At 40.5% G+C, this 22,274-nt stretch overlaps 2 protein-coding genes across 2 annotated transcripts; both read right to left on the reverse strand.

The window, feature by feature from the left end:
* Window positions 1-1,021: 1,021 nt before the first annotated feature.
* On the reverse strand, window positions 1,022-14,021 carry lypla2 (lysophospholipase 2). Its single transcript, XM_079175520.1, has 10 exons — window positions 14,002-14,021; window positions 8,234-8,326; window positions 6,527-6,558; window positions 5,108-5,173; window positions 4,764-4,811; window positions 4,535-4,605; window positions 4,157-4,230; window positions 3,944-4,045; window positions 3,582-3,752; window positions 1,022-3,270 (listed from the first exon to the last, which is right to left on the reverse strand). The coding sequence occupies exons 2-10, from the start codon at window positions 8,309-8,311 to the stop codon at window positions 3,220-3,222; spliced, it is 693 nt and encodes a 230-aa protein (XP_079031646.1). The 5' UTR covers window positions 8,312-8,326; window positions 14,002-14,021; the 3' UTR covers window positions 1,022-3,219.
* A 340-nt stretch (window positions 14,022-14,361) lies between these two features.
* On the reverse strand, window positions 14,362-19,290 carry pithd1 (PITH (C-terminal proteasome-interacting domain of thioredoxin-like) domain containing 1). Its single transcript, XM_079176671.1, has 6 exons — window positions 18,990-19,290; window positions 18,010-18,053; window positions 17,647-17,724; window positions 17,395-17,499; window positions 16,771-16,879; window positions 14,362-15,500 (listed from the first exon to the last, which is right to left on the reverse strand). Exons 1-6 carry the CDS (start codon window positions 19,185-19,187, stop codon window positions 15,399-15,401), a joined length of 636 nt encoding a protein of 211 aa, XP_079032797.1. The 5' UTR covers window positions 19,188-19,290; the 3' UTR covers window positions 14,362-15,398.
* Between the last annotated feature and the right edge of the window lie 2,984 nt (window positions 19,291-22,274).

The raw sequence follows: 22,274 nt of genomic DNA on the forward strand, positions 1-22,274 counted from the left end.
CTTAGCAGTAATTATTCTAGATTTTTTTATTGAAACAAATTGTAAAAAACAACTCTTTGTCCACATATTTATTGCCAAAAAAAAGATCTGTTTGAGGTAAACAATCAATTGTTCAAAAAGAGCTATTTGGTCCACCACTTCCCCACAACACAAAGCTCACCACTTATTTGTTTTCATCCTCAGAGTGAGCACCATTATTTATTTAAACGCTTCTCTAAAGTGGACGAAATGCCTCACAGTGATCATAGTCCATCATCATAACGGGTGGAAATGGTCATCAATTGTAGATCTTTCACTAATCGAGTCAACTGAGTTTTAATAAAGTGTTTACCCATTTAAACTCATCCACCTTTGCTAACCTTTAGTATAACTGTTGAAATCAAGTCTGCAGAGATAAGATTATATGTAAATTAAAAAAAGGTATGGAACATCTGACCTCCCGTTAGTGGACATTTTAAGGACACGAGTCACAAATTTGACTTCAGGCCTGACAAAATAAAATGACTTGGACTTCATGAGCACTTCCACTTGAACCTTTTGGGAATAACTTTGATTACAACTCAACTAACACAAATGTGTTTACATTTTTCTAGTTTGGCAAGTCTTTTGGTGTTAACATGTCAAAGTGGCACTGAAGAACAAATAATTAATATGAAATAAACATTTAAGACTTTTGCAGCTTTGTCTGTCAACATACTTTGTAAACTCGGTTTTTAAACATGCTATATAAATAAAGTTATTACTTGATGCCAGGATTTGAGACTTTTGTGATTTCTAAAACAATGACTTGTTCCTACCTTTGTCAAAAGGCTTACAAATTAAATTAAACCACTGATTAATGTTTTTCCTTTAGAGGACATTTGTGGTGGTCACTTAAATTTAGATTTTATAAATAAGTTTACATTTTTATATAGCTTATACACATTTTTTACCAAATGAAAGACGCTCAACTCTCAGGGACTTTTTTTCATTTATTCCGCATAGAGGTGATTTGAAAACAAAAAAAGCAGAGACCACCAAGTCTCCCCTAAACATGTTTTTATTAATGCTCATTATAAACAGACACAAAAAAAGGATGAGATGACAACAGTGAGAAAACACAACAAAACATAAGTCCAATAAACAAAACACACAAAAGTAAAAAGCATAACCAATGACAACATACAACCCAGGAGAAAACACAAGACAGTGAGACGGCGTCACACAGGCGGGAAATCTTGGAATACCCCAAATGATGAGGATGTCAAAGAGGAGAAAAACAAAGGACATAAAGAGAAGCAGAGCTGCATCAGAGACTCAGTGAGGGGGAAAACATAAAAGGACTCGAGGAAGTAAGAGACATTCATCGATTTGTCCACAACAATCAAAACAGATGTCTTTCCTCCTCTTTTCTCCAATCAGGATTGAGAACAGCAATACAGAACAAGTAATCATGAGAAGAGCAAAATTAACATTCACAAAGGAAAATGCAGAACACCTGATATATATATTTGTTAAGCACACACGACTCAGCAGTTACACTCCTATGTTCAAGGATCACACGTTGTTCAAGATTAACTTTTTTTATTATTTGTAAAATCACCCTTCAGTTATGTTGGAACAGCTTCTTGCCAAAGCCCTCCAAGTGTATAGCCATTTCATTTTTAAGTAGTGAACTATTATAGCATTGGGTTTCACTTTAAATCTGACCTTTCACGTTCTATTAGTGGGTTACAGTAAGCGATTCTTTTCTGACATTTTTGTGGGGAATAAACGGTCTGAAGTTTAAAACTCAGGACTGCTGTGGTGTCGTGGAAGAAGATACAGAAGCAGCAGGTTTTATCCCAGAGTTTTAAAACAAACAAAACCAGTGAAAATCAACTGGGATTAATGGAGAGGAGGGTGTTTCACGGGGTGCTGAAACAGGAACACTTGAATGGGGAAAATGTTTAAAGAGGAAAGGTCGGTGGGAGGAACAGTGAAGCGACTCGTGTGTACAGTCTGTGCAGGCCTGCAACCATAGAGCGTTTTAGTTTCATGCAACTCATACCCGTCATTCATCTTTAAGCCTACACTCTTGTATATAAAAAAAAAAATTCAACTGAGGTAATTTTAAATAAAGAATGACATAAAGCATGATCATGCAGGCGAGGAAGGTTTGAAATAAACAGCACAGGGTGGCAAAAGCATCGATTGGTTAGTTTTCTTTTATTTCAATTGAATTTTCTTCATGTACTTTTATCACACTTGTTTAAAAAAAGGAAAATGTGAGGCCCTTGTGGATGTTGGTACTTTAATAAAAAATGCTCGTCTGTAGGTAGATAACCGATGCGAGACCCGGACAGGCTGCAGTTTACGCGTCATGGGGTGGCATGCACCGGGATGGATGGGTTGGTAGGAAACCAGCTCTAAAACCAGCATTCGCTGCACCCGAGTCAGACTCTGTGGGGCTCCAGCGCTGGAGTCAGACTGAATTTAAACCTGGTGCAGTGCGGCAAAAAAAATCAGGAGGGGACAGGAAATAGCGAGGGTTGTATTTCACTGCGCAGTTATAAAGCAAGACTATAAAACAACCAAGATTTCCTGAATGCCGTCGTTTTTTAACAAACTGGTACATCGGAGAGCGTCAAAATTTCACGTGTCAAAGTTCAATCTGATAATCAATCAAAGCAGGCAGCTCAAATCAAATGATTGGGAAGTAAAATCCGGTCTGACTGCGCCTTAGTATGCTCGCTGACAGTATCAGGTAGGTGTCAACCTGTTTATTGGTTTCTCGCCAAATATCCTACAGACTGACGTAGCGATGAAAGAGGAAAAGGCGTGGCGGTAGAAGCCTTAGAGCGCGAGACAGCAAAACAAAACAACAGTGGAGAAAAGCAGAGGTCGGAGGCTCTTTAAATAAAACCAAAGGGAATGTATCGTGTGAATCAGTGATTCTCCCTCCGAAAGGCTAAGACTTGTGAGTGTGAGCGCTTAATTATTTTAGAAATAAACCAGTGTGTTCTTGGTATGAGCGTTGACGGACTGCGTGGAGAAGCATATGCTTTGTTTGGCTGTGTGGGTAGAATCTTTCGGATTATCGAATGTGTGCGTGTTTTCATGCGTGTGTTTGCTAAATTGCCGATGTGTGTGGGAAGAAGGGGGGGGGGGGGGGCTCATGGCTGTTTCCTGTGGGAGAATGGCAGATCGAGGGTGAGAAGTCAGTGTCTCAGGTGGGGTTACAGTGGGGATGAGGCGAGGTCAGATTCGGGGCAAATACTTCTCGATGAAGTCCTTTACAGTCGCCATCTCCTGCAGGAGAACAAAGTGGATGTTAAGCAGTGAACTATTACAGCATTGGTTTCATGTTCTATTCGTGGGTTACAGTAGGTGATTATTTTCTGACATTTTTGTGGGGAATAAACAGTCTGAAGTTTAAAACTCAGGACTGCCGAGTTGATACTGAAAAAAATACTGAGCCTACTTTAAACTGAGAAAAACAACAACTGGTGTTCTACAAAAGTATGAAAGAAATACCCTTAAATGTCAAAATGAAAACAACTCTTACAAACTGATTTAAGCTCACATAAGCACACACACACACGCACGCACACGCACAGTACCTGAGGACAGGAGCTGTGAGAGAGCCCTGGGTAGGTTTTGAAGGTGATCATCTGAGGGTTAACTATGCCTTTGAGTTTTTCTGCCGTCATGGCGCCAAACTGCACCGGGATCATGGCGTCCATCTCACCGTGGCAATGCAGGATCGGGATGTTCTTGTGTCCGCTGGACGCCTGCAGAACAGACACGACACCGACTTCAATAAAGTCCACTTTACTGAAAGCGGAAATCTGAAAATCTTTTGTTTTCGGAGAGAGTTTAGTGGAACTATTTCAATAGTCAAAAAATAAATAAAAATAAAGCAGCCCATTTGACATTTGAACAACATCCATATAACTTGTCCCCGGTGAGACTGTGACTGTACCTGTGGGAAACTCTTGTGAAGTGGTAGCCAGCAACTGAGGGCCACAACACCAGCCAACTGATGCTGGCAGGTCAAGGCGGTATACAAGGACAAGGCCCCGCCCTGAGGAGGAACGCAGGAAGCAGACAGAGAGAGGGAGACAAGTTTAATTTGATTGTGTTCAAAATATTTCTCTTGTGGAATGCAACACGATGCTAAGATATGAGGTCCAACCTGAGAGAAGCCACCGAGCATTATGCGGTGTGGGGGGATCCCGTTTTTGACCTCGTGTTCGATTATGGCCTTGACTGGAGGAAAGCAAGAATAAAGGTGTTACTCAACATATAATGCGGATTGCCAAACCCTTGTCCCTTTTGGGATTAGTTTCATATTTTTTGACTCTTAGTTTAAAGGCGTTGTTTAGTTCTCTGACCACGAGGAGGCGCCCCACGTCTTCAATACATTTCTGGCTGTCAGGAGCTCAAAGTTCAAAACTAAAGGCCTGGGTTTGCCTGAATGGAATTAGTTTGTTCGTAGTGTCAACAGTCTAAAGGGGAAAGTGTTAAAAAAAATAACAATCATGTGAATATGAATGTGCACACATTCACTCACTGCTGTCTGCCGCCTTCTTGATTCCACACTCGTCCTCCTGGCAGTCGGGGCTGAGACCCATGAGGTCAAACCTGCACACACGCAGAAACGAGGCGTTTAAGGGAAATCAATAGATACAAGCACGGTATTGTCGATGCCGGGACGGGAGCCTATTCGCCGTTTCCAGGGAAACAATGGCCTCCAGTGTTGAGCCAAAAAAAAGGCTGTTTGTTTCGTGGCGCCAACTTACCACGCGGGCATCATGGACTTCATGTTGAGAGTGACGGGGATCGGGGGCCTGCGGGGAAATGAAAATGTGACATGTCAGCGTAGGAAGATCAGTACCAGCAGCCAAATGTTGGTGTATTGATTTATTCACTCAACGAGATTACAGATACATTATTGGTTCAAAGCTGATCTCGCATTCTGACATGCTTAAGAAGAAAAAAGAGAGCAAGAGACAGTTTGTTCACAGGTTACTCCACTCCAGCACACCAAGAAGAAGACATTAGTTTTCCTCCCCTGCTGACAAGCGACAGTCTTTGGAGGAACATAACAGGACAGGAGGAATCGGCGAAACAGAAAAAGACTTACGCGTGGGGGCAGATGAATTTGACGTGAGGTAGCTGGATCTCCGTCAGGGAGTCTGCCCACCCATGCCTGGCAGAAAACAGAGAGAAAGAAACGCTTTGTTTCTCATCCAGCTTCAGCAAAACGACAAATATGCAGTGAGTCAAAACCCACATGGATTACAGCTAAAGAGTGTGTTGTGTAAAGTGAGAGTATATGGCCTTGACTGGAGGTACAATTAAGTACTCAAGAGAAAAACACCCACCAAAAGGGGGTATTTTTGATCTCCACTGACGCAATTTAACAGCTGATTTAGTGACTCAGCCGACATCAAGTGTTGGTTTGAGAGCTTTTTGAATTAGCCATTCATCCTGTTGTCAGCGGTGTATTATGAAATGAAACTACATGAATGAGGACATCAATTAGCCGCATTTACACTCCACCACTTCAGGTATTTCGGGCAGTTCAAAACAGCTATTTCAAAAAATAAAGCCAAATGTAAATTTAACACGGCTGTAGCCAGGATTTCAGAAATACTGAGGTCATGAATCCCAATGCACAAGCAGCAAAGACACATTTCAATAGAGGCAAAAAACAAAACTGTGTAAAACGTATTAAAGAGTATTTAATGTTCATGTTAACAGTCCCCCTCCACTCAAAGGTCTGTTTTGCTTATTGTTACTTCACCGTTTGAGCGTCGCTGTGCAGAATGACTTTACGTGCAGAGTTTGACACTCGCAGACTGTTTTCACGAGTGCAAGTACAACTGTCCGGGTCCAACTGAGCTTTACAGGCCGATGACTATTAGAAACAACTTATATTTCTTTATTTCTCATGCAGATTACCATCTAATTGCCATTTGTGTATTTATAACATAAATATAAGGTAATGGAACGGACAGCTTTGCTATTGACTGAATTGTATTGGTTGTTTCTAAACACAGTGCAGCTGTCTCAACCACAGTTGCTTTCCCCGTGCGCATTCGTTTTCTGTCTCCATCGCGGCCATGACTGTTTCTCGTTGTTTCAGTAGACGACACGAGGTCGCCTGAGAAACAATACGTTTCATTGCAGCATCTCTTGGGCTCGTTTTTGGCAGTTTGTCATAAGCTTCAAGGAGACTTCGTTTCTCATTTTGAGAAAAGGACGTTCTATATTCTATATCCTGAATGAAATAATCTGTTCTTGCCATTTTTGTTTACCAAAATCAGGAACACATGTCAGCCTGTACCACGAAGGTCCTGAGGTTCTGCGTCATTTACAAGTACGGAGCCATCGAACTTATGTAGAAAGTACAGGTGCGCTTCTGCTCGGATATTCAAATGTACGTTCAAAGTGTGACAACTAATGAATGCAGAAAACATGTAAACAGGCATATGAAATCTTTCAGAGGTCTGCATGGAAAGATGTTTACAACATGAATAAAGAGTAAAACATCACTCACCCTGAGTCTCCTAACCCATGAAGGAAGATCACCTGCAGCGCAGATACACACAAAAAAAGAAAAGCTGGTTAGAACCATCTCTTTAAATATTCACATTCTACCCAAAGAAACCAAATGCAGATACAATAATATTTGAAATGTTCTGATAGCCATCAATCACATTGGACACACTAATTGCCGGAGGGAAAAAGCCACAACTTGAAGACATCTGGTCCCATTGCGTCGGTCTTGTAGTACAGAAAGTACTACAGATAAGTGTTGCGTACTTGTTTTATAACTGGGAATAACAGGTGCCAATCTCAAATTCTCGCCAAGATAAGCTCTCACTGCCAGTCTCCACACACGCCGCTCCCCGCAGAGAATCCATGAAAGGGAAGAACGGCAATCTAGAAAGCTGGCAGTTCGCTGTTCGCTGGCTAGAAATCAAGAGGCTCAGCTGTCTTTGCAGAGATCAAAACACACGCAGAGATCCATGTAGGGTTTGCCGGGAGCTGGGACCAGCGACTGTCAGCTTTGATCCGGCTGTTGAACAAATGCCTGCACTGTACCCGACAGCTCCTTTCATTTCTATTCTACTGTACTTGTTACATGTCCTGCTACAGGTGAGGCCTCTCATCATAAAGGAATAGTGGTTATTTGGACTCTTTAGTGTGATTTTGTTATATGCACTGAACAGGGCTGAATATTTCGACATCCTTGTTAACGGGTGAAGTTGGTGTTCATTGCTTTTTAAAGCTTCAGCAGCGTTCAATGTCATGTTTAGGTATTTGAGGCGTGACGACACTTTAAAGCGTGGATTGTGTCTTGACGTGCACGGTGATGGTTAGGACTCGGTATCTTTAGAATTTTAAAAGATTTTCCACAAAACCTATTTTTTCAATAAAAAAAGTTAAATGTTGACGACACAAAAGCAGCAGAATAACATTGCGTGAATATAATAGTAGTCTGAAACTGAGAGAATCTTCACTTAAATGAGGAATGATCTAATAAAAGAATAAATAAGTAAAGACAATTAGGAAGGATGTTCCAGCTGTCAATATTCCACATTTATTAAAACTCTGAACTATGAACATGTTCTTGCAAATACATCCATTGGAGTTTAATGCTCACAAAATCACTAAAATATCTGAATTAAAAGAAAACTAATTCTATTTAAGTTATTAAATAATAAACGCTCTGTGTGTGTGTTGTGTAACGATGGTAAATGTGATGTTAAACAAATGTTAAAGTGTTCCTCAAACTGTTTTCATACATGATTTTGTCAGCATTTGAATGCAACTCAGTTAGTTTTTTCAAACTTATTGCCTAAGTACCACCGTATAATTCCACAAAAATGAGTTAATCCATAACATTATGCTGGAAGGCAAATAAAGGGACATGACAAGTCAAACCCGCTCTGTAGAGATTAGGAAAGGCGGCTCCTGCCTCTGACATGCTCTTCTTGGGAGAATCAGAAGCCAAATCAGAAGCCAAATGTAAAGACCCAGTGGATGGGAGGTATTTTGGTTTTCACATACTTTAATGAAGCTCGACAGAGCATTTGTTGTCTGATCTAGCTCTAATGGTGCATGGCTTATTATTGGAGAGCAAGTCCCTGTTCCTACACGAAACATGGCTTCAGGGCACCTTCCATCATGAAAAGTGACCATAAAACGCTCTGAATACATACACTGAGTACATATACGAGGCTTTCGCAGTTTCACTCACCGCCGCGGTCTCCTTCTCCTTCCCAGACACTGTCACAGCTTCGGCGAGCAGCGGCACAGACATGTTGTTGCCACACATACACTGTAAGAGGTGCTGGAGACAGAAGAGAGGACAGGAGAGAGAAAAAATAGGTCAGCTGAGTGCAGAAGTACATTAAATATGCTGTCATGTGCGTTGGGGCCAAACAAAGAGCTTTGTTTAACTTAATTTAAGCAATTTGCAAAAACGTCCACAAGACGTCAAGAGTTTCCAGAGCCTTGGTATTAACCATGGGACTATTCACATGACAGAAGAGGAATATTCAGAAATCTACTGAACATCCGTTATTCCTGTGGTTGAAGAGAGATTAGTGGAGCTGATAAATGTTTTTAATAACACAAATGAATATTGGTTTACCCAAATGATCAGCAGTCATTTGATTACATCATATTAACTTGTTTTCTCTGGTTTCTTCACCTGCAGGACACGTGAACTGTGCAAGCTCAACAAAGCAGATGAGGACATCATTTCCACTTTTTAAAATCACATTTTGGCATTTTTGGTTTGATGTACACACAAAACACTTTGGAAAAAATGCCCTGACTGTGAAGAACCAGATGAGAAAAGAGGATTTTCTTCCAATGATCAATGATCAGAGCCGTCCCTCATGACTCAGAGCACTAAACTTTACGAGCAGCGACGGTGAGAGCTTTGTGGAATTAATGGGATTTTAAGCGGGGTTAGTGAATTATTAATGTAGCTATTTCGCCAGAGTGTGATTGTTTTTGTTGGAGTACCATTAGGGTCGCAAATAATTACTTTTATTATCAAATAATCCACCATTTATTTTCTCAGTTAATCCTTCGATCTGTGAAATAATAAAATGTTGTGAAAACGTGCAGTTTGCAATTTCTCCCAAACCACTGGGGATCCGTTCATCTAGCTCCTTGTCCAGCCAACAGTCCAAAACCATAACATATTGATGATAGGTCGATCAGAGCTCATCAGCAGCAGTGTATTGTATGTCGGCCCAATGGAAACTGCAGTGCAGAAATCTCAAATTACGTTTGAGGTTATTTTGAAACAGTGTACAGATTTTTACAATCTTCAGAAATCAGGAAAAAAACGAAACAAAAAAAAACAATCCGAGTGATCCGTATGAGAGGTCAACTGAAAGTGGATTTGTGAAGACCGATATAAAGACGATGTCTTGGATGAGGAAAAAGCTGATAGCCGACCAAATTGGCCGATGCATATCAAGGTCAGATATTGTTGCGATATATATATATATATATATATATATGTATGATATATATATCTGAGAGAAAAGTCTTTGGGGGAGAAATAAACTGAAGATGTGGCAGATATGACTTGTCAGCTTGCTGTAAAATCAGCGGTTCCTGGATATTTTAGCCCCATCGCCTTGAATACGCTGACGTTTCTTTCATAAAGAGGAAAAATGCCTTTCTGACAAATATATCTCTAACTATCTAAATAATAAATTTCTAAAACATTATTTTAAGTCTGTCCCAAAGTGTTAGTGCCATTTCATGGATTATTCAACAGTTGTTTAAATTATTATCAGCAGTTGATCACATGCACACAGCGATAGTTTATAAACGAAGTTTGAATACGCGATGCATTCAAACTCTGGAACACGTGGAGCTTATTCAAAATAGGTTACATTCAGACAAGTAATGGACAGTTGTATGCGTTGTGTCGTTTTGGAGGACTAAATGTTTTTTTTAACATCAGCAATGACAGTGAACAGCCCGCTACAGCGGTTATACCTCCTGCTGGTTAACAGGGCAGCCATTCAGTCCACAGACAGGAACAACAAAGCTCAACATACCACTTACACGCAAAACACACATAATGAAGCTGCTGCTGAACCTAAAAACAGCAGTCATGAGGTATGTGTGTTTTTGTGTGTGTCAGCAAGTCACCAGACTCATTAACTAAATGAAACGCACCGCCCCTCCCTTCTACTGTACTCTGCAACCCGGCTGCAGGCGTCCACCCCCTCTGTGAGTCAGCCATCGATAGCGAGCATGAAACATGACATCAGATTTACAGTAACGTCGAGCAGTAAAAGCCTTAATGCCCTTCAGCTTTCCGTCGATGTGGAAACGAATGAGCCAGGGCGGGACGGGCGAGTCAAGACGACGCGCTGCCTGATTGGTAAACAGGCGATGGGGAGACGAGGAAATGTCTGAAAGACAAAGGTTAATGTTTAAACCTTAAGCGGGATTATACTTTACGGGTGTTCAAATTCCTCCGCCGCTACGGCCGAGCAGCTAAATGCTGCTGCTCAGCTCTGTGTGTTTGCTCTGTGGCAGGTGACAAATTGTCATCTGAAGGTCATACGCACGGCTAAAACATGTGGAAGTGGACGGTAAATATGCGATTCAAGCGTCCAAAGAGTGGGCAAAAGAAGGTTATTTTTGCTTCTCATCCGGTGCCCTGATAAATGAGTAATAGTTCAATAATAACTGGGTAGGCACCAGGAAGTGGTCTCTTTCAGTGCTGCACTAAGTAGCAAGAAGGAGATTTTCCACATGTATAATGTTACGTTTACTCCAGACGGTTTAAGTACAATTCTTGTATTTTACTGGAGTATTTCCATGTTATGCTACTTTATAAGTCGACTTTAACAAATTTCAGAGACAAGTATTGTACTTTTTACTGGACTACATTTATCTAACAGCTATAAAAATCTACTTTTCAGAGATAGATTTCACATTTAAAACACAGACACTTATAAGTTACAATGTATTGTTAAAGCTTAAACCAATTGCTGTCACATTTCAGATGTCTGATGACCCCCTCTAAACTCCTCTGTTGGTTTAATTAATTTCATTTCAACTGTTTGCGGATTTTAAAAAAAGAAAGAAATTACCCAATATGTCAGAATAAATAAATAAAAACCAGCATGTGAATTAAAACTTCTTTTCTTCTTTCCTCTCCCATTAGTCGTCTCATGACCCCCATAATTATCTTGTGACCCGTAGGAGGGGCCCGAGCCCTAGGTTGGGCATCACTGGAATATAAAGAAGTGCAAACTCGCTCCAAATCCAGCAGCTGCAACACCAAAATGCACTTGATCCATCAGTATTAATAATCTAATAATATCAGATATAATACATCAGTAAGAGGAGCCATTTTTCTGCAGGACAAATATTTTTACTTTTATTACTAGAACATTTTGCTGAGAATACTTTTACTTGTAATTATGTATTCCGTAATGTTTGGATTACACGTTAAGTTAAGAGATGTGAGCTCTCCTTCCACCATCTCAATGATTTGACACAAACAAAATGTGACGTGATGAAAATGTGCATCACAAGACGGGCATTCATTGTCAACCATTTTCTAATTCAGTATTAAAACCAGTTATATTTTCACTTAATGTAATTTAGCTGCAATATGGCCCAGAGTGGGAACAGACTGTGCCACATAGATAATAAGACTAAAAGCAGGTCTCACAAGAAGACCAGTGCAGGAAACAGAGAGATGATAAGAAAGGGTGGAGAAGAGGATCGAGAGTGCAGGAACATCAGACAATCTGTTCCAACAAGCTCTTGAAACATGGTAGCATACGCAAAGAGGTGATTAATCACATTTACACTCTTTTCCCCCTCCAACCGCCATCGTTAAGCAGATTCACGGCGACCTGTAACCCAGAGCAGAAAAAAACAAAACGTGTGGGTTTTCAATGCTCCAAGAAACAATGGCTCGCTCTCTACGCTTCTGGAGGAGGCTGCTGGTTAAAAATAGTGTCACGCTGTGTACAAGCATCTTGTTCAGTTCAGATTGGGTCTAAAAAACAACTGAAATCAGGACTTGTTCTACACATTCAATGTAATCTATAACGTGGGGTTTCTAACGGACCGTGCACTCCTCTAATAACTGAATGGGTGCAGAAAAAACCCTGTATTTTCCACTACCCGTTGCTAGTAATGATAAATATTTACACTGAAAATGCACCAACTATACATTTAACGCCAGCGAAGCCCTCAAAACACTTTAGTGGAACTGATGAATATTGTTGATTTGATGTTGTAATATCTTGAGTCGTCTCCTCCTATTAAAAGCTGTATTAAGGCTTGTTCTGTGATAATTATGTACATTTTCTGTTGATTATGTTTGCGATAAATCGATTGGTCTATGAAATGCATGTTCTCTGAGCCTGTAGTAAGATCTAAAAATTGCTTATTTTGCCTAAAATTGACAAATACTTTATTTGAAATGTATGTATAACAGAGAAATGCTGAAAATCCTCACATAACCTAAACTGGAAGCAGGGGGATGTTGCATTTTCGCTTGAGAAATTAATTAAACAATTAATTGATTATGAAAATGATTGATTAGGATTGATTATTCTTTACACTTACGGCATAATACGATAAACGCAATGAATAAAAACAAACACTGGTTGCTTTCTTTGTACATTTAACAAATATACTGTTAGTTGTGGCGTCAATTTCGACACCGGGAAACTGTTGTTCCAAGCCATCCCCCATCTCTCTACGCCCTCATTCCATGACATCTTTCTGTCAACTTTATTCTAAAAAAGGCATACAATTCCCAAAAATACTTTCAAACCAGATTGATACAAAATATTATATATATATATATATATACACACGTTATCCACATGCAAGATGAGATAAATGTTCTCCTGATTAGAAGATTGCGCTGTGAGCAGAAATCTGAGTAACTGCCCAATATTACTTTTAGGTGACACAAACGCCGCCTATGTTGCAGCAAACTTAAAGCACATCACGAGTTTCCATCCTGCATGACTCCAATTACATATAAGTCTAACGTAAGAAGAAGAAAGGAGTCGTGCTGCAGTCAGTTTGTGTGTGTGGACGTCACACGACTGAACGCACTAACACCAGGCTGCTGCATTCAGACAGCTCTTTGCTCAATGGCTACGGATGACTGGCAAACAACAGGATAATATGCGGCAATGAGTGACAGGCGCACCCCCCCACCCCCACCCTCCTCACACACCATCCACCAGCAGCAGCTCACTGTGCTCTCCGTCTGCTGCTGATGGAGGTTAATAGCTCGGAGTGGCCGATGGTAAGCCACTATTGTTCAGCGGTATATACCGATGACTACAGTGGCATACCACTCCGGGGATCAGTATGTACCGCTGAACAATAGTGCTACTCCGAGCTACTGATAGCTTGGCTACTAGCTAACCTAGCTGATATAGAAACACACCGCAGCCGAGGGAGAAAGGTGCAATCAGTGACGTTTAAAAGGTTGTATAAAAATAAAAAAGATTGGAGGTTGAAGCGGGTGGCGGAGTGTCGAAGAGGAAGGAGACAATGAATGGTTGAAGCTTAGCTATGTTATTCGACCCAGTAGTGATGGCATTCAGCGGTGCAAAGCCCCTGTTGCCCCAATAATGACTCCCATCCCTCGCGCTCGGCTTTAATCTCGGTTTAGCTGGCCACACGCGCACAAATACACACACACAGCTACACATTAACCGGGGCTAACGGTAGTAAAAGAGATGCTAGCTAACGTTAACGTTGGGCGCGCGCGCGCTCACACACACACACACACGCACACATTGTATTGTCTTCTGCCGGTGTCTCTCTACGTCTATCTCATATTAACGCTGCGATTCAAATTCGTACCTGTAACCCAGGCCGTTTTTTAGAATACACCTTAAGCAAAAAAAATCTCTAATAACAATTAGTTTGGACCGGGATAAAGTGGTAAAATGTACACTCGCGGCCCGCTAGCTAATACAGATGCACTGCACTTACCGCTTGCTGTCCCAGTTCGCGACGGAACGGAACTTCCGGTACTATCCGCACACAAGCAGGGGGCGGAGCCGTAGAGACGTCATCACAAAGCACCGCCCTTCCGTAATCAGATGTATAACATCTTATTCTCTTATCACGATTTCCTCCTTCATAAAATAAAAATATAACAACAAATATATAATAAATATATATAGATATGTAATAGTAAAGTATATTTACTCAATAACTATATGATACGTGCTACATGAATTTAAGGTTACTTTTCAGATTAAGATTATACTATACCATAGAAATGTTTCGTGTTTTGTTTATTAAATGATCAGTCAAGGAAGTATGCCACACATGGAAACTTTACTGCCAAACGTTAGTTTAATTGATCGTCTGAGGTGCTGACATCACTGAAACATGATATTAATGACTTCTGTAGATGATCATATTAGGGTAAGATGGGACCCTACTAGAGATGGGCTACTGTGTTTTCCACATATAACTTGTTAATACTTTGAGCAGCAAAAATATTTATATACCACCAGAGGATAGTAAGGATAAACATAATTGTGTGAACTGATCCTTTAAAGACAATAACATGTATATGAAAACATTTGCTTCTAAAAAAATCTGAGATGATAAAATTAAGACACAATTACTATAATTATGTGTAAACTATAAATGTCTACATTAAAAACCATCAAATCATGTTACATTGAATGTATGTTAAGCATTTCAGAGCACTGTTAAGCATAACATGATTAAATCTTCCATTTTTAATTATTTCTTAAATATAGTAACATTCTTGGAGACCTCAAACCTCATATTTAGCTTACACATGCTCATACATTTTCTGACTGTGTATCTTTCTTCCTGAAGATTTTTGAGAGCAAATTAAGTTTCTTTACATTTTTCACACCTAAAAATCATTGCGTGAAGCCAACTACGAATCCATTGTATAAACATGGCGACCAAAGTCATTTAATCAATCAAAGAGTAACATCACTTGGTATATTTCCAGCCTTATGTGTTTTATTTAAAAGCAGATGTCACTTTATTGAAGTGGTGGATATCTTTAAACATGAATCAGAGTATGCAGCTTTAACTGATAGCAACAGACTTTATTTGAATATCAAATGTTTCATGCAATTATTACTAAGCTTTTTGCCCACATTAAGCCTTCACTCTTTATTGCCATAGAACACAGAGCAACAACATGGCACTTCCAGACACACCTGGAGCTCTCTGGTCTTCAGAGTACAGCGCTCAAGTCACCGGCCGAGGCTCAACCAGCCTGCCGCTCCGCAGCGTTGAACTCCTCTGAAGACTTTTTGCATCAATGACAGCCAGCAGACGCCAAAAGAAACCTCTCTTCCCGCCTCTTTTCCTTCCGACTCTCTGACGCTTCTTCAGGAAATGAAGTTGGTTTGGGGGATGACGCTCTCCACTTTGTGATCTGCAGGGTTGGCTGATGCCTCGTAGTTACAGATCGTCACTTCATGTCTGTAAGTCTGAAGAGCGCACGGAGAGAAAGACAGGTCAACTTACCGTACAGGCAAACATTCAGAGGTATGTATATATAGTGTGTTTCAGGTTCAATCTATTACATAGAAAGAAAGGCAGGGCTAAAGAGGAGCAGTTGGTTATACACTACGGCCTTTAGTGTATATGATACCATGTCGACTTCATTCATTCAAAACACAATCGCCTAAAATGTCCTATTCAGCTTTCGGTTGTACGTGGCTCAACCTTCTTATGTTGTAACTTCTGATTGAAAAAAAAAAAAGGCAAACTCGAGGCGTGGAACCCATTGGTGATGTCACGCTGACTACATCCACTTCCTACAGTCTATGGCTGCAACTAACCAACTACATTATACTACAGACTATTTTTCCAATCAAGCGTTTGGGCTACACAAACTGAATAAAAAACAAAATATCTGACTAAATAATGACTTGAACCATATCAAGTGAAACTGCGATCTCTCTGAGAGGGCCAGACATCAAACTTCAAGAGAGTGACAACAAAGATTCAAAGACCTAAATTGAACCAGCTGAACCGACTGTATGGCTGCATGCTTGCAACGTGCATGATCGTTGCTATTCAGAGCTCTAAGGGAAAAGTGGCAACCCGTGATTTAATCACGCATGAACACAGATTTGACGTTCAATAAATAACAGGGGTGGAACTCGAATGTTTTGACAAAGCTACACGTCGTGGACCGTTTGGCGTTCCTTAAAACGAAGGACTTTGTGAAGAGCTAACACAGCTTGTCACCACAGCATCATCATCGTACCAACGGACGGACACGCGGGGCTCTTTGGAGAACGGAGGGGGAAAGTGGAGTCACACCAGACAAATACCTAAATATTTTGGGAAAGAATCTGCTGCCCTCGGGATGGAAGAGGAGTCAAAATAATGTCTCCTTTCAATGTAGTTGTGATCTGACGCACGCAGCCAAACAAACCATCAGACAACTGAGGAAAACTAAACACAGATCTTCATCGGTTTATCCGTGCTGGAAACACTGGACTCTGGAAATACATTCCTACATGTGGGAACGTGAAGAAGATTAATAACACCAGCCAGTTTATTAGGTCCACCTAGCTAAAGCTAATACAACAGCCCTGCAATAAACCCTCCCTTCATGAAGTCTTTTATTGATACTGTTTTAGAGGCGTCTTAAGGGTCATTTTGGAGGATGTCACTCCCCTCATCGAAATCTACAGCATTTGAGATGACGAGACAAAAAGAGGAGAAGACGCTGTAACTCCGACTGACCTCCGAGTATTCTCCCCTCAGACCGATGTAGTAGACCCTGGTGCTCTCTGCTCCGAAGTTCTTCGAGATGTGGACGGAGAGGTGCTGCACGTTGGAAAAACGAGCGATCCTGGGAAATCATCACACAACAGGAGAGACACCTCGGTGTGAGACAGCAGCATTCACACGGCATTGGAGGCAATGCTTAACCGCAATGCGGCAGGTAGAAACTCATGCAAGCGGAGGCAAGCGTGACGCATGGAGGCGAACAGAAAGGGAAAAACAAAAAGAGGTGCTTCCACTTGTGTTTTGAACGCTTCACCGCGTCGTGTCATCAAGCATCAAGCTTACAAGCTACATTGCATTATCACTTCTTTATCTTCATCTCTCGACTTATCAATCAGGACCAAATCTGAAATCCTTGGAAAAAAGGTACAACAGCGTATTTTGGACGACTAAAGGTAACAGGAAACTAGAGGACAAGCATGCAAAATTCTTAAACTGCAGTATTCTTGAATGCACCGCTAACTGGCATCTTATAAGGCAGGTGGATAGTGTTGATTTGGGAACCTGACGGGACTAACGGTTCCTGCGTGCACAAAGTTGCTCAGGGGATTAAAAAAACTAATCTGTTCATGCTCTCACTTTGTCGGGTACTCCAGCTCAGCGACAGGGTCTCTGTTGAGTCTGAAGGCCTGCTCAGGTTCTCTGCCGGTGTCGTCGAAGGACATGTGGGGGATGTTCTTGTACCTGGAACGACAAGAATGAAGTTCATGCGGTCGCTGCCCTCTAGCAGGGGAAAGGATAGAAGCACTTTAACTCCAGACCAGTTTCATTATGGTTTTAGTAGGACATCAAAACCGGTCCAACGCGAGAGGCAGTGAGCAAGACACTCACAGTCGGATCTCAGCTGGATGAGAGTCGTCATTTTCCCCAGAGATGATGATGCCCTTCAGCTTCACGCTGCCTGTAAAACTGAAAGAGATGACACGGAGTTTGTTCGCCGCTATCTTTGATGAGACAGGGCAAAATCACAAAGAGGTGCTTTCAAGACAAAAAAACATCAACAACAGGGTGTTGTGAAGCCGTCACGAGAGATGAACAGTGAATTATGACAAAACTAAAATGAAATCAGAGTTTTGGTCTGAAATTACAGCAAAAAAGAGCACAAGGCAGCAGAGCATACAGTTGGCTCATTCAGGAGAAAAGGTTCAAGTTCAGGCTCATCATGATGAGGAGGATGAGGATTTTAGGACTTACGGGATGTTGAACAGCAGCTCTTCATCAGCGTCACTCTCGACATACTAAAAGAAAATAGACAAACAGATGTGAACTCCCTCTGGGTAATCAGCAATAAAACAAACACTATAATCTGCCTGAGACATTATCAGTTCGGGATACTGGTTTGACTGGTTTCTGGGCCACAAAGATGCTAATATGAGCAAACACAACTGGGCAATATTTTCCACTATTTCCTAACATTTTGTAAAGAAAATGATTCGTCAGTGAATCAAGAAAATAACCTGCTAATGAATCAATATAAAATATGATTTCACAAACATCAGTTCAGTTATTTGAATGTAGTTTTGCCACCATTTGCAATTTTGTGACATACCAGTGTGTCAATACCTTAAAATGCTATTATTAACATCATGTGGAATAAGTAGCCAATTCAGTAAAAGTACCAGCACAACAATGTGAAATCTTTCATTCAATGTAAAAGTATGATCTGCTGAACGTACAATAAACCCCAAAGTAAAAGTAGTTAATCTGCAAAAGAAAAGGCCCTTCTGAGCTGATATGTAACACTGTAGTAGCTGTTAGGACTGATGCATCAACGGAAAAAGTACGTTTTCACTGCCATAGGTAAAAGCTAAACTAACCTTAACTATATCTCTATAAAATAAATCTCTATACATAGAATAAAATCATTCCATTCATAAACTCATATGGTATTTTTTTTCCATTCTTATTTTGAAAAGTAACTAGTAAAATCCCTGGATTTCAACCATATTTCTCAGCCCCAATCAGTAAAGTAAATTACGGGACTGCAGACCTCATGTCATTTGGCAGCCACATTAGTATCAATAAAGTTGTTTGATTTACTAACTGCGCAGCTCCACAGCGAGGCTCCGCATCAGCAGCCCCTGCACTCTCAAGAGAAACGCACACTAATAAAGATCTATGGGGACACGGACATGACAGCTGACCGGGGTAGAGGCTCTGTGTCTCGTCGTTACCGTGTCTCGCTCGTTCCGCCGATCCCACGGTTTGAACACCAGCTTCCCATCCCCGTCTCTGCTCTCGTTCAGGCACTGCAGCTTCTCCAGGTCGATCCGCTGGTACAGTCCGTACTCCAGGCCCCTCTCCGCGGGCTCGTGCTCCCCCACGCACCCACCTCCGTGTCCGTGACCATGACCATGACCGTGCCCGGACATCGTGGAGCTTGAAACGCTGCTTTCCGTTACAGTGAGCTCGGACAGAAACAACAACAACCTGCCGCTCGTTCAGTGTGTTTACAGAAAGTGAACCAGCCCTATCAGGAAGTTTCACGTCTGTCAAGCGAGCAGACATTATAAAGGTACTTCCGGTTTGAGATTTTTAGAATAAAAGAAGCTGTTTGTCTAAATGGTATTAAGGTCAATGCTGAGAGTGCTAACATTGCGTTTACATTAAATCAAGTAGTACTAATATGGGTCAATCATATCATTTTCTGAAATGAGATAAACGCACAATAGCATTAGGCATCAATGATCATTTGGAAAATGTTGTGAAAGGAAAAACTGGTTATGAGACATTTTAAAAGATTTTTTATTTTTTGTATTTATTATGAATAATTATTCTATTTAATTTGTTTTTCAAATGTTCATGGTTGTTTTAATTCATGTGCTTTTATAGTTCATACGTTTGTGTTTATTTAACTGATATAGAACACTTTGGGTCTCCATAGTAATGAGGATTTACCATATATGTTCATGATATTTGACAGTTAAACGTATCAGAGTGGCATGAAAAATAAAAATAAAACAATTTACCGACAGTATCAAAAAATGACCCTTAATTTAAAGCTTTTTAGCAAATGTATCTGCTAAAAACTGTAAACTCAACAATCACTTCCAAGTTTTTCCGGCGCTTAAAACTGTATCCCACTTTGATCCTACTACGTGATAGAAAACAGTGTAGCCTCTTTTTAATTCTCTATTTAATAAGTGCAGGCAGGTATTTTATTTTGAAGGGGAAGGAAATCATCCTCTACGATTTATGGCCTCTTTACTCTGGGCAGCGGCATGTTTCTACAGTAGCCCATGACGGACAAACTGGCTCTGCGTTTGGTGTGTATATATATATATATACCCACACAGAGAGCGAGAGCGAGAGAGAGAGAGAGACTACTTCCTTTCAAAGAGGCCCCAGTAGCAAAATATTGATATAATTAGGATAAATGTGTGGGTTAAGGAGAAGCCACTATATACATTTATATATTCCTCTTTGAAAGGAAGTAATTAGTATCTAAAAAAATTCTGCGGTAATTTTGGGGAAAAACTTCTTAAGTAAAATATTACAGCCAAAAGCCCTGACTGTCAGAAATAGAGATGAACTCATATTGCTGCACTCTGCTTGTAAAATGTCTGTGGGTTAAAATCACATGCGAATGATGAACTTTATGAGTTCTAAAAATGAATGTATAGTAAAGTGACATAACAACCTCCACATGGTGGAAATACTGTAAAATAAATACCTTCAAACTGGCTGTCTGCTGCTTTTTTCATTTTTAATAAATGGATTTCTGGGTTACAGTTTCTTAAATATCATTAGTGACATTTTAAGAGAGGACAGCATTTATCCGATGCAGCAGTAACACGGAACATCGGGGAAAACCCGGTCAGATTGATTGTAACACGTGTTCAGCCCTGAGGTAAGCGAAGTCTGAACACTAGTCTGACCTCAGTGGGTACATCTCAAGTCTCTTAATAGTTGTTTCCCTGCTCCTCTATCCTCGCTTGAACCGGAAGTTGCTCTGCGCCGCCATATTGACGGCCGTCCCAAAGCTCTTATTGCTGCAAGGAGGAGCGAGGAGCGAGGAGCGAGGAGCGAGGAGGAGCCATGAGCCAGGAATCACGAAAACAGACTTCCAGGAAGTGTTTTAACGGCCGACACGCCCTATACATACAACACACCTGACCTGACTCTTTTACCTTCAACTTTCTATAGAAAGTGTTCCGACTCTTAAAACCTTAAAATTTCTCAGATTGAGCAAATGTGAATTAGGACATATTAATTAAAATGGAAACTACAACCACTAAAAGGTTACCATCCATTTAGATCCTGGATGTTAATGACGAGATATTTGAAACAAAGGAAAAACACAAAATTTAGGTTTAATAGGGAATAAATGCCACAATACATGATTTAAGAAGAGCATCGAATGTAAATAATATACCAGTACCTCTTTATTAAGGCCAACAGAATATTCTCAAGGGACAGTTTTTCCATATTACTTCACAACCTCCTCTGCAGACTTTTTGACTTTTTTTGTTCCGTCATTTAGAGAGAAAATGTTGACACAAAGTGATGCTCCTTTCTCATGTTTAAGGATTTGTTTGTTTTGCTGGATAAAACACCGTCACACAAAAAAAAGAGTTCTTCACACACAGTCTTTAAGGGCAAAAAGTCAATTTTAATAAAAATGACCATATAACATTTATTAAAATCTAATAAAATTACAATTTTTTTATCTACTTCATTTGGGGCCCGTGTTGTGGGGTGCCAGGTCCCAGTGTTGAAAATAAATACATCTCATTGTTGTAGACTGAAACTGCAGACGTCCTATTAACTTCCTTCCTTATTGTCGTGTTTCCTAGTTCCTTTTCGTCTCTTCAGCATTCACTCACAGTGAGGCAGATATAAACGGGGACACACACACATTCAACAGCAGAAAAAACATGATCTGAAGCCACAGGAGGGTTAAAATAAATCTACAAAGAGTTTGTGTCCGTGTTGTTCACTGAAATCATTTTCAGCCCTACACATTAAAAAAAATGAATGTCTAGATATGCATGTGTGTGTTTGTATTTTTTAAAAAGCAGAGTCTTTAACCAGCCAGTTGATGTCTCGGCTGACGTGCATCATGCAAGCCATTATGGTAAAAGGAAAAAGTGTGTAAAGGTTTTCCTCTTGTAGTGTATCAGTTGCTCAAATGTAAAAAGTGACAAAATAAAAATGTAAAAAAGAATCAGTAATTTTCTGTCACATGAAGAGAAAGTTCGATATTTTTGTTGAAGAGGTATGCTTGCTAGCTTTCTTGCCAAGAGTTAGATGAGAAGACTGACACCACTCCCATGTCGGTAGACTAAATATGAAGCTACAGACAGCAGCCGGCTAACCTAGCATAACATAGCATCGCATAAAAACTGGAAACGGCCAGCATGGTAGCAGATTCCACCAACCACCACATTTAAATCTCACTGATTAACATGTTGAGTCTTAAGTTAGTTAATATGTACAAAATAATTGTAGTTTTCTGT

The sequence above is a fragment of the Pholis gunnellus genome, assembly GCF_910591455.1.
Source record: "Pholis gunnellus genome assembly, chromosome: 16".
Lineage (NCBI taxonomy): Eukaryota > Metazoa > Chordata > Actinopteri > Perciformes > Pholidae > Pholis > Pholis gunnellus.